Source organism: Pteropus vampyrus, unplaced genomic scaffold (genome assembly GCF_000151845.1).
Source record: "Pteropus vampyrus isolate Shadow unplaced genomic scaffold, Pvam_2.0 Scaffold297, whole genome shotgun sequence".
In the NCBI taxonomy this organism is placed as follows: domain Eukaryota; kingdom Metazoa; phylum Chordata; class Mammalia; order Chiroptera; family Pteropodidae; genus Pteropus; species Pteropus vampyrus.
In genome coordinates this window covers 676,654-689,510 of record NW_011889078.1, presented here as the reverse complement: position 1 = coordinate 689,510, position 12,857 = coordinate 676,654, and the positions used below count along the sequence as shown (strand labels likewise).

The 12,857-nt window shown below is 34.3% G+C and overlaps 1 protein-coding gene across 2 annotated transcripts in view; it reads left to right on the top strand.

Moving 5' to 3' along the window:
* The window catches only part of PRKD1 (protein kinase D1), a 162,837-nt gene that overhangs the window by 7,269 nt on the left and 142,711 nt on the right, over positions 1-12,857 (top strand). For both annotated transcript variants that reach the window (XM_023521147.1, XM_023521146.1), the window contains one exon: positions 11,888-12,026. In XM_023521147.1, coding sequence (XP_023376915.1) covers positions 11,888-12,026 — 139 coding nt within the window. Of the gene's footprint in view, positions 1-11,887; positions 12,027-12,857 lie in introns of those variants that run through there.

Sequence of the window (12,857 nt, the reverse complement as noted above, 5' to 3'; positions counted from 1 at the left end):
TATAAGTTAGTTTCAAAGAAAAATAAGATAGGTATAATGAATATATGGGTCAGAAAATTCACAAAACTGAAAGTGAAGAAGGCCTTAGCATAGGTCTTTTTAGTTTCAGGACCTGGCTAGAGCCAATTAGAAATCATGTGAGCTATAGGAACCAAGCAGAAAGAGAACACTGAGCACGCAAAATGTATGCAACTGAGTTGTCCCTCATCTAGAGTTTTTGGTGAAGAACAGAGTGGCCTAGAAAATCATGGTTTTCTTATAATTAACTTACTTATAACTATTATAGTTATTATCTGTAATAACAAACATTTATCAAGAATTTACTCTGAGTCTGACCCTATTATAAATATTTCTTATGTGGTAGTTTATTTAATCTCTACAATTTTCCTGAGAGGCAGTCAATCAACAAATAAACAATATTTATATATATATACACATGTGCATATACACACATGATGCATGTTACATATTTATACATATATGCATCAAATATAGAAATGTGATTGGGAAACAAGTTTCTTTATAAACATTAATTATGATAGGGTACATAATGAATTTTCAGAAGGATATAGTGTATGCCACATTTTCCAAACATGCCTCAAACTTCATTATCATAGAGCTTCTCGTGGAGTTAGCGCATATGCATTGGGAAATGTTAATTTAATCACTGAACTCAGATCTAGGTTCAGGGGATTCTTAAATAAATGAGCTTTTTTTAGGGTCTCATGAACATCCGAGCTACAAAGCAGATCCTGCCACAAGCATTGTACCCAGTGTAGGTGACCGTGAGATGTGAAAGTCTGATGATATGTGAGCCAGTGGTACTTTTTTCTGCCTTTAATCAAAGGAGACTCAACACCATTATTTTTAAGGATGAAAAAGAACACGTAAGATTTTTGTACAGATGCTTCCTCCGCCTGGAACTCCCATCTCCACCACCCTCCACTAAAAAAAAAAAAAATATACATTATTAGCATTGGCTCTGAGCTAAAATGTCATTTCTTCAGAGAAGTCTTTCTAATTCCCTGCCTCATCCTTTGTTATAATCCTTTGTTATATGCTTTTTTTCTTAGAATGCTGCTCCAATTCTTTATATAACTTGTCTCACTGTGCTGTAGTACCCTCATGTGTGTGATTTACCTTTGTCTGTGTCTTCTACTTGTACTTGCTTGCTTATAGTCTTTTCTCATTAGAAGAAGAAATCAGTTCAGGTTTGATTTATTTATATGTCTAGCCATGAAAATTATGCCTAAGTGTTCAGTTTTTGCTGAGTGAATGCAGGATTGTGAGCATTTGTGGTGTGCCATGATATGTTTGTACTCACCTCTTGTGAGGGGTGGTATGTTTGCTTGTGTGCCAAGATGATCCAAATGAGTTCTCATCATGATCCTTGGATTCATGACATCAGCTTTTCCACTTCAATTGGAAGGCCTGTGTTTATACCCACTTCTTGTTCCTCAATGATGGTAAGAAAAAGTATTTCACCTCCAAACTCTTCTCACTACCTTCATTTCTGTATTTATACCTGGGGCATAATCCAGGCAATTTTCCTCTCACCTGTACCCTTCTCCACTGTTATTGTATCCCTGTTTATTACACATACCTAGATCTACCCTATTATTTTTTTAAAAAAAATTACCTAGAATAAAAATAATTTAATCAGACATTTAGAACATGAGAGTAATAGTTAAAAAGGAGATTGTTTGTTTATTTATTTTACTGAAGATTGTTTTAACTGAACTTCATAAATTGGCAAACTGTTTATGCTGTTCTACTACTATTTGAGAGTTAATGTCATCTTTAAGATTATATAAATACATTGTTGCAAATCTGTGCTTTAAAAATTAGAAGTCTTGGTCATTGGTCTATGTATGTTTAATGTTAAAATTTAGTTTTAATGTAATGGAAAATTATACTTCATGTATCTGAAATACACACCTATAGTTTACTAATAGAGTTATCCTTCATTTATCATTATCACTGAAGATGTAAAAATTTTTGAGATAAAGGCAGAGTACATTTTACTTTCCAATTTTGTCTTAGAAATGTAATGGAAATCTTTTCAAATGTATTACTTAGCTCTATGTATATGTTTTTTTTTTAAATCTAAGGGACTAATAATTCTGTAAATATTAATTATACTTTTTTTATAATGCAATACTCCTTTGAGGGTGGGATGTGTAAGACTGACTGTCCCTTGTCTTAATGACCCCAACCAGTTTTTCCGTTACTGTAAGCTGTCTATTTTGCTGTCAGCTAGCCTTCAATGGATATTCTCACTGCCCCCACCCCTTAATGACTTGTCTATCTAGTAAGAACTGAGATTGTCAGAGAAGAGGTGCTGCAAAATTCATTAAATTATTTACCTTGTTTTTGTTCAAATCCAAAATCTTGGTAAGCCTGCAACCAGGGCTTGCTGACAAAGAAAACTGCTCAGAGTTTTCAGTTCTGAATCATTGTTTGCTGGACATTTATTTGGCCTCGTATTTCCTTTCTAAGAGAAGCAGAACTGAAAGGAAAGATCGAGGAGTCTGATTTAGGAGACTAGGCTATCGCCCTTGTTCTGGCATTACCTAGCGTTGTAACCTTGGATAGATTGTTCTGAGTACCAGTCTACTCATCTCTAAAGTGAGAAGATAAAATAAATAAAGCTTTTCTTCTCCAAAGTTAATGATTCTGACTTTTTGGTAAAACCTTTTTAGTTGCTGTCATATTCTTCATTTTATCCAGTACATACATCCATTATCATTAATTCATTAAAGTAATGAACAAACATGTAGCCTTATTATGAAATGTAAAAATTCTACAGTATGAGATAATGACAGTTTTACTCAGAGCGAGACAAAGAGTGTGAAGTACATATTTTCCATTTCCAGGATGCACATCCACAGACCTAATTACTGTTGTGTGAATAATTTCGGAGTGCCTACTAAGACTTCTAATAGCTATCACCAACTAGTAATCTGTCAAGATATAATGCAGGATAATATGTTTTTATACAACAATGGTGAGGTTCTTATTAATTAATACCATCTATAATTGTCTGATATGAACATTTATTTTAAAACTTAAAAATTATATACAACAAAAACAATGATTTAAAATACCTCTAGGAAGTCTCTACACAGAAGTTCCTGCATTAGAGTTAATGATGTACTAAGTAATTTCTTATGGCTTTTGTCTTTTTAATAGATGACATATTATTCAAATTAAAATACAGAAAAAAGTTTCTGCAACAATTAAGCACCACACTGAGTCACATCTGCTGCCTCAAAGATAAGCAGATAATTTATTAAACAGACTTCTTTAGCAATATCTGATGCAAAACATCATTATATTTGTACGCCCAAGGAAGAAAAATGTATAGTGTAGCTTTATTCCCCAAGATATTGCAAGTTTAGGTTATATACATGTTTCTATGTCTTGTAGTATTTTAGAGCCAAAGTCTACCACTTTATATTTAATCTAAACTTTAATTCCAAACGATTCCATGCAGGCCCTCTCTTTGATGAAATGTATTTCTTCCTTCCTCAGATATCTTTTTTCTTCTGTTTTTCTTTGCTGTAATATAAATAGATGGTAAGGCTAAGTTAAGATTCAAATGTAAAATCATGAATGAAAGTAATTGTTTAAACAATGAGATTTTGAACTTAATGCAAAAGAGAGTGTCTAAAAATAGGAGACCTAAGCAGGAGAGAGAGTCCCTAGGTCCGATTCTAGGTCTGTCTTTATGAAGGCAAGAGTGGAATAAATTAAAGTCCAGTCTTGAATGAGAAGAGGAAGTATTTTGGCAGTAAAGTGGAGAGAGGAGGACTAACTAGAGTGATTTTTGTGTTTCTAAACTTGGACCTTGAAGATTGCTGAGGTTGATAGACTCCTGGTATTAAGCATCCCTTTTCAAAGGAAGCATTGGATCTGTGGAGAGGAATCATAGAATTGCAGGTGCTGGTAGGTGAGAAAGACCTGCAGAAGAAGCAAGGCAAGGGTTATAATTATTTGTCATGGTTATCTGCATTTGGGCAGCATGCCTGTGGCCCAGAAAAGATGAAGTAAAACAGAGAATGCATGTGTTACTGGCTCTGTGGTATACAGTTTTGCTGTTTTTCTTGGCTTGGGAAATGTATAGTGCATCTTATTTCAACACTGTAACTATTATTTAGTCTGTATCACTTCAGAAACTGGATTTTTTCAAAGGCTTTTAAAAAATATTTCATGAAAATAAGTATTACAGATTTGTTTTCATGAATCGCATCTTTTGAACTGAGAACTCAATGGTTCTACCAAGAATCTATAATAAAATTTGCCACTAGGAAGATAGCAAAGACCTACATTTGATAGTGGTTTTTGGTTATTATGATAGAATGGCATTCATTCATTTTCTGCATAGCTTGGTGGGGGTTGGACAGTGGGGAAGTTGGGGTGGGTGTTGGAGGGAAGAGAGAGAGAGGGAGGAAGTTTTTAACATTTTTATGGTTTCTTTTTCCTAAGATTACATTTCTAAACTGGTCATATAGCTATGTGGTCATCTTGTGGACTTCTTTTTATCTGTCTCCTTTTGAGGATATGAAATCACCAACTAAAAGAGCCTGTGCCCAAATTTAAACATATTTCAGAAATATACCTCCAAATAATATAGAGTATTCACTTTTCTTTTCCTTTTTCATTTACATTTTATAACTTGTGTCTCCTAGTCAAAATCTAGTGTTCACACATTTGTTGTGCCTGAACCACATCCTAATTTTTTGTTGTTACAATTATAGTGCTATGGACGTGATAGTCATCCAGTGGTTATTCACTAAGTATTTTCTTCTTCATTGATATACTTAAATTTTCAGACTGTTATTAGATGATTTTTTAAAATTATAAGGTAATTTTAAAAGGGAATGGTTTAGTTTCCTACGCAAAGTTAATACAAGTTGAAGAACCGTAGTTCTTCCTCATGATATCTTTCAGAAGGATCCAGCTGACTCAAGGATCTACTGCTTTCAAAAACCATCTTCAACGGTCTAACTTTTCCTGCTTTTTACAGCTCGGTTCTAGCACCACTCAGGTGCTACTCCACCAAGGGAGTCAAGGGATATTTTCACCCAACTTTTTAGGCATTCTCATTAAAATAGTTGCTCACAATGTGTCCTCGTTGTCTCTGAACTCCTGGAACAATACATACTAGAAAGTAGCTGCACTTTTTAATTTCTTTGCTCATTAAGAGCAACCATTCATGGTACCACTTGTTGTAGACAGTACATTTCTTGGGAAATGACTTCAGAATCATCTTCCACAAGAAGAGTGTAATATTCAACTACCTGGTGTGTTCTCTTGTGCAGAAAAATTTCATTTCAGGGTTTTCATCACCCTCTAGCAAAAGTAAAATGGCACTGTGCTTTCATTTCCTAAATAGGCCATCTTTCTCTCTCTCTCTCCCACGCACGCACGCGCGCGCTCTCTCTCTCTCTCTCAATCTCTCTCTCTCTCTCTCTCTCTCTCTCTCTCTCTCCTCACTCTCTTTCTTTTTTGCTACTTGACTGAGTCATGGATTAATTTGTTTCTGGTATTGCTTGCTCCTCGCCCTTTGTTATTGGCCTCAACTATGGAAAAGCACCCTTTGTTCCTTAGAGTTCCCGTTGGCCAGGTCATATTTCAGCTACTCATTAAAACGTGTATTTATTCTACTCTGGAGCACATTGTCTGGCCAGCCATGAATTTATAGTGAAATGTAACAGTAAATTGTGCTCTGTGGTCAAAAATGCCAAATGATACACACAGCAGCACAGAGGTTTCCAGCATAGGGTAGAATTAAAGAGCTTAGGACCAGTGCCGGGATTGTTGGCCATATTTTCACAGTGGCCAGTTTTGTTAGAGTCGAACTTGGAGAGAGCTTGAAATCACTTATCTCCTATGTTTGCGCCCACAGCCACAAAGCCTCTGAGAAACATAGAATTGATCTTGTAATAAGCTCCAGCTGAGTTTACAAGCCTCTGAGCCTTTCTGAAAGCCTGTTTAGTTTAATGAGGGTTTTCAGATTTCAAAGCTCACACACCTTCACATAAAAACAGATGATTATGACCAAATTAGGGAATGTTGTTTCATGAGTGTTTTCCCCCAATATGTTCTCTTCTCAGTTGTCAGGCATTGTTCCATCACACTTTTCACCTTCCAGACATCATTTTTAAGTATAATTTTTGAAAGTCTTATTATATATAGTTTCTATTCATACAGACTGTTAATGTTACATAAAAGCAAAGATTTTATTCTCTTAACAGTAAAAGAAAATATGCATATATATTTTGCTGTCCAATAAAAAAGGTACAATCTGAAAAAATATGGAACCTTCAGCTTCTGCTACCATGGCAACTGTCCCCAGAGGCTAGGCATCCAAATTCACCCCTGTGCCCTGCTTCACAGGGCTCTACAACTTTTTCTGAATGTCTTGTTAATGAAGAGCGAAAATCCAAGTCTATGACCCAGTAAGAAGGAGTGGGTGAGAAAATATCCATACCTCAGTTTATATATTGGACAGATAACCTTCATGAATTTTAATGACATTATCATTTAAAAAAAATTAGTCTTTTTAAATAATAGCTTTAATGTGTGTGACATATATTCATATTATTCTACTCAGTCTTATGTTTCAGAATGTTTTCTATATCACCCTTAGAAATCTAATAATTAGGATGTGAGGCATGTAAGCCTTACTTGAACACTAAATCATTTTTATTACATTATACCCATGGTTTTAAAGAGGCACAACATAGAACGTGATGTTCCAATGTCAGCAATACAGGAACACTGACAGTTGGAATATAGAGATGTCCTCAAAAAAAGCAAGAGACGTGTGGATGAGGCCAGATTGCACCGAGGCTGTGATGAGCTGGCAGAATCCTTGTTTCTTAAGAACCTTCTTCAGTTTACCCACCTCACCCTTCTTCCAGACAAGCACATTAAGAAGGCATTAGTTAGAAGACGCTGAAAAGTTTAGCTCTTTTTTTAGGGAAATAATTGCTTTTTCATATCTCTAACTGTCCAGCTATTGTTTTCTTATTCACTCCAACCCAAGCACAGAATCCTTTGAATTTTCTCTCTCCTCTTGAGTCAGAATCAGCTACCCATGGTTTTGGAAAGGATATGCTAATAAGATCTGTGTATTAATGTATTATCTTTTGAAGAACTTGTATTCTAATCAGGGACTATAATAGATAAAGTTTAACTCAGTGTAGCTGGCACTGTGGTTTGAGAGTTATATGATAATTATTAGATCTTGTATTTTTATATCATTACTAATCTTAAAAATGTATTCTTACCCATAACGGACATTTTATTTTTCTTGAACTTACTTTTCTTGCAATTATAATTTACATAGCATTAAATGTACTTAAAGGTTGGGTAGAAAGGATTAGTACTCTTTGTTTAAATCACACATGAGTCTGGCTTCCACGCACAAGTAGTATCTAGTATGGGACATGCTCGCTTGGTCCAAACAAGTAGAAAACAGTACAAAATGTATAAAATGCCTGTTTTAGATGGCCTGCTTTAGCCGAGGACTATGATCACTGAGAGAAGGGCAACAAACAAGGTAAGGGCTTCAATCTTCTGAGCTTTCTACCCGGAAGTAGGATACAGAGTGTAGTTTAGGGAGAGAGAACCCAAGCAGAGCCTGGTTTGGCTGTGTGGAAGAGACATAGAATAGAGCTCAAAGAGACCAAGTCAACAGGATATTTAGGGGAGGAATACTGGAATGGGACTTATACAAAGAACAAACTCCACAAATCTGGGCAGGGATCCACTTGAGTAAGGGACTGATATAAATCTGTGTATATATAAGATGAATATCTATAAGGCAGAAGATAGAACAACTGTTGGGAAGCTGTGAAATGAACACTTTCCAGAGCTCACCTAAGACTAAGAGACAGTTGAATTTCTATCAATCAAGTAGGAAAGATTTCACTGAACACTTGAGGCATTTTATAGATGTTCAAAGAGTCATGCATTAGTAGTAGGGCTAAACTGTCCCTAGAGCAAATACTACTTTAGAGCTGCCCTAACAAGGCTTAAAAATAAGTCTTGAAAAGATAAAACTGATCTGCAAGTACCTTAATGTTTTGCCAAACCAATATCAACATTCTGTAAAGAAAGACAGCAAAGTCCAGTTGCTCGTGTTACTTCATAATATCTGGCATCTAATTAAAACAGTATACATACATATGAAAAAGCAGGAAAATATGACCCATAACCAGAATTGAAAGAGTAAATGGAAACAGACCAGAAATGATAGAGGTGAAGGACTTAGCAGAAAAGAACCTTAAAGGATTCGTATGAAAATAAGGTGAAAGGTTTTTATACTGGAAACTATAAAGGACTGCCAAAAAAATTAAACACAGATAAATGGAAGGACAGCCCATGTTGATGTATTGGAAGAACTAATATTGTTAAAATATCCATAGTACCCAAAGAGATCTACAGATTCAATGCAATTCCTATTAACATCCCACTGGCATTTTTTTACAAAAAGAAAAACAGCCTAAAATTCATATAGAACCTCAGAAAGACCATAAATAGCCCAAATATTTTGGAGCAAGAAGAGTAAAACTGGAGGCATGACACTTCCTGATTTCAAAATACATTATAGTAATTAAAATAGTACAGTACTGACATAAAAAGAGATACATAGACCAATAGCCAGACTGGCCAAGCAAAAAAGAGAAGACACAAATTAAAAATATAAAAAAACTAATAAAGAGACATTACTACAGACCCTACAGACATTAAAAGGGTAATAGGAGAATAATATGAAAAAACTTTTTACCCATAAATTTGACAACTTAGATGAAATGAATAGCTTCCTTGAGAAATACAAACTGCCAAAGCCCTCTTAAGAGGAAGTTGAATCTAACTTGTGCTATACCTATTAAGGAAATTGAATATGTAGTTTTAAACCTTCCAAAAAAAAAAAAAAAATCAGGCTCTAGTGGCTTTGCTGGAAAATTCTATTAATATTTAAGGGAGAACTTAGACCAATTTTATATAGATCCTCCATAATATGCAAAAAAAATGAACCTCAATCCATATTTTTTTACTTCATTCAAAAATTATCTCTAAGTGGATCATAGGCCCAAAGCTAAAACCCCCCAAAATAAAATTTGTGGAGTAAAATATAATAGAAATTTTATGTTATCTTAGATTGTGCAAATATTTATTAGATATACCAAAAGCAAAATCCGTAAAGAAATATTTGATAAATTAGGCTTCAGAAAAATGAACTTCAGAAAACAGTGTTAAGTGAATGAAAAGACAAGCCACAGACTGGAAGAAAACATCTGTGAGAAACCTCATGAACAACTTTTATATGGAATATATAAAGAATGATCAGAACTCAGCAATAAGAAAACAAACCATTTTTTAAAGGGGCAAAGGAGTGTATGTATTTTAAATAAGCACATGAAAAGTTGCCCAATATCATTAATCATTGAGGATATGCAGGTTTAAACTATGAGATATCGTAGACTTATTGGAATGTCTAAAAAAAAAAAACAACTGACATTGTGAAGTGCTATTAGGGATGCAGAGCAACTGAAACTCTCCTTCATTGCTGGTGGGAATGCAAAATAATACAGCCACTTTAAAAACAGTTTGGCAGTTTCTTACAGAATTATCCATATACTTCCATACATCCTAGAGAAATAAAAATTTATGTCCCCACCAAAACCTCTAAGTGAACATTTCTAGCAGCTTTTTTGTAATAGTCAGAACTAACTCAAATTTCCCCTCAATGAGAAATGAAAGCATACACTTTGGTACATCCATACAGTATAACGGAATACTCCTTGGCAATGAAAAGCAACAGCCTGAACAAATCTCAAATTCATTATGTTAAATGAACAAAAAGGCCGATTCACAATTATGAATTGTATGGATAAATTTTGTGGGGGTGTGATGAAACTATTCTATATCGTGGATGTGTTGTGTGTACTATATATGTGGCATGTGGTTATGGTATACATTTCTCAGACCTTGCAGAACTAAACACTAAAATTGTGCATTTTGTTGTATGTTAATTATACCTTAATCAATCATTTACATAGCATAAAAGATTAATTTAGCAAATGTCTTAGATCTGTACACTGAAAACGCAAAACATTTTTGAGAAAAAATTTAAAAGATACTAATAAGACAGTTTGCTTTGTTCATAATAAAATGGAAGTCTTCCCAAACTGACGTATGCTTCAATGCAATATCATTGGAAATCACAACATAATTTTTGGTAGAAATTGACAAAGTAATTCTAAAATGCATGTGGAAATTCAGAAGACCTATAAATAATACCAAAGGCAATCTTGAAAGGAAAAAGACAAAGGGCTTACACGACCTGAATTTAAGGCTTAGTATTAAGTTCTAATAACAAGCATAGTGTGATATTGGCATAATGATGGACAAATAACTAAAACATAAGTTTATCACGTAACTCAGAAATTCTGTTCCTAGGTACTCATAAGAAATGAAAAACATATGCCCACTGAAAAACGTACAAAAATGTTCATAGCATTTGTATTTGTAATGACCGCAAACTGGATAAAAATCAAATGTTCATTTGTGGATTAATGGATAAACAATTATCCTAGATCCATGCAATGAAATACTAATAACTAATAAAAAGAAGTGAATCTCAACTACAGTATGTATAAATGTGTCTCAAAAACATTATAGTGAGCAAAAGAAGCCAAGCAGAAAAGAGTACATAGTTTACACTGTATGATTCCATGTGTATGAAACTCTACAGCAAGTGAACTATTCTGTGGTGACAGAAAGTAGATCTGGGTCTAGAGTCAAGATTGTGGTGGCATCGACTAAAAGAGAGTGCAGTAAAATTTGGAAGTTGATGAAAGTATTTTGTGGCTTAATTATGATTTGGTCACCGTTCATAAGATTGTGGATTGACAATTTTGTGAATTGTTAAAAATTTGATTTAAGATTCTTAATGATGTTCCTACCTTTTGATCAAATAATTCTACTTTTAAAACAGAATTCATCATTTAGGGCTTTGGTTTGAATTTAGGGCCTTTTTCTGCATTAGAAAGAAGAGAGGAAATGCAGGGAATAATAATTTTTAGTATTATAACAGTAATTTTTACTATTATAATTTTTTTAGGTTTGTCCATTATAAAGTATATATTTCATTTTGCTTTCATTATATGACTGCAATCAAGAGATGGTTCTGGAGTGATAAACTTTTAGATTATCCCTGGAAAGACAGTATAAACTAGGTACAATTCTTAAAACAAATTAACTTTTATCTATTTTACTTTTTTTCCTATGAAACCTAGATTGCGTGAAAACTAAATGCAATGCAAGGGCAGTTACAGAGGAACAGTTGGGCTGTCTACCCTGGTGCTTTCCTGAGGCAGAAGAGCTAGATAACACTATTGCCCACACAGAGAATATGCTTTGATGTGTTGAATCATCTCTTATTTTTGAATATGCCGAAATGGACTGACATTTTTTTGCAAGCAAATTGCAGCAGTATGTGTAATGGAATTGTAATAAACCGATTCCCATTTTTATGCTATTGGATTGCTATAGGTCATGAAAATGTACACTTCTTTCCACCTATTATATTTCTTAACCAACTTACTGCCAAGAATTTCCTTAAATCTTACCTCACATTCTCTTGTTTTCTGACTAATTAGATCATTTAATCATTATTGCTCTTGTAATATGTGCGTGATTTCTTTCCTCTTGACAAGGAGTTATATAAATATCAATATTGCCATTCATTTTTATTTTCCAGATATTTCAAACTTTTCTAATTAGCTTTGATTTATGCCTTGATGTTTATTTTTATTTTAAGTTTAGGAGGATTTTTATATTTAACCTATTGTAATATTTGTATTTGCAGTTCCCTGAATGTGGTTTCTATGGAATGTATGATAAGATCCTGCTTTTTCGCCATGACCCTACCTCTGAAAACATCCTTCAGCTGGTGAAAACGGCTAGTGATATCCAGGAAGGCGATCTTATTGAAGTTGTCTTGTCAGGTAGTATACTTTTCTCTCTCTCCATAGATCAATAATTAGTATATGAGGAATTCTTATGTATAAGTTTTTAAGGCCACATAGAAAACTTATATCATACTTGGCCCCAAAAGGAGATTTTAGTGCTCTGTCTACATGTACTTTCAAAATTCTTTTGGAAAAAGCAAAAAGTTTCCTTTGAATAAGCTGTTTCCACACCCAGTACTGTTCCAGTCACTCCTCCAAACTTCACACTCTCCCCAGTTCCCAACACACTCATAACTTCATTCATTATCTTGAATCATTTGGACAGCAGCAAAAGCAAACAAAAAAAATTTTTAACAGTGAAGCTAAGACATATCAAGGCCCCAAATGTACAGAGTGTCTGGAAACCAAGAAATAATAACAAGACTACGAAGGCATTACTTTAATTGAATCAAAAGTCCCTTAGCTATAAGCCAAGACAAAGGTGAAAACCAGAGCTCAGCGGTTTATAGCACATCAGGCTATGCTGTGTGCTACCTAACTACCTAACTCACTCCCTGAGAAGTGGCTGCATTTCCCTCTGTCCAAATTATATTTCTTGTTTAGGATTTCGAAGTTATGACTGTGCCTATCGATACAGAAAAATGAACGTGCTTAATTTTTTAAAGAAGTGCCAGAGAACAGCTGATGATCATTACAATATTCTGAAGGGATCCAGATTTCTATTGTTTAATTTTTGTTAAAATTGAATCATTGAGAAATTCAGATTGCATCTCTGCTTTCTCCTTCTAGCCTTCTTTGCTTGGTAGTTCTTTGACTAAAGGCAGTCCATTAGCTTTAATGATTCTAGACTTCATTTCCTCAAGTCCC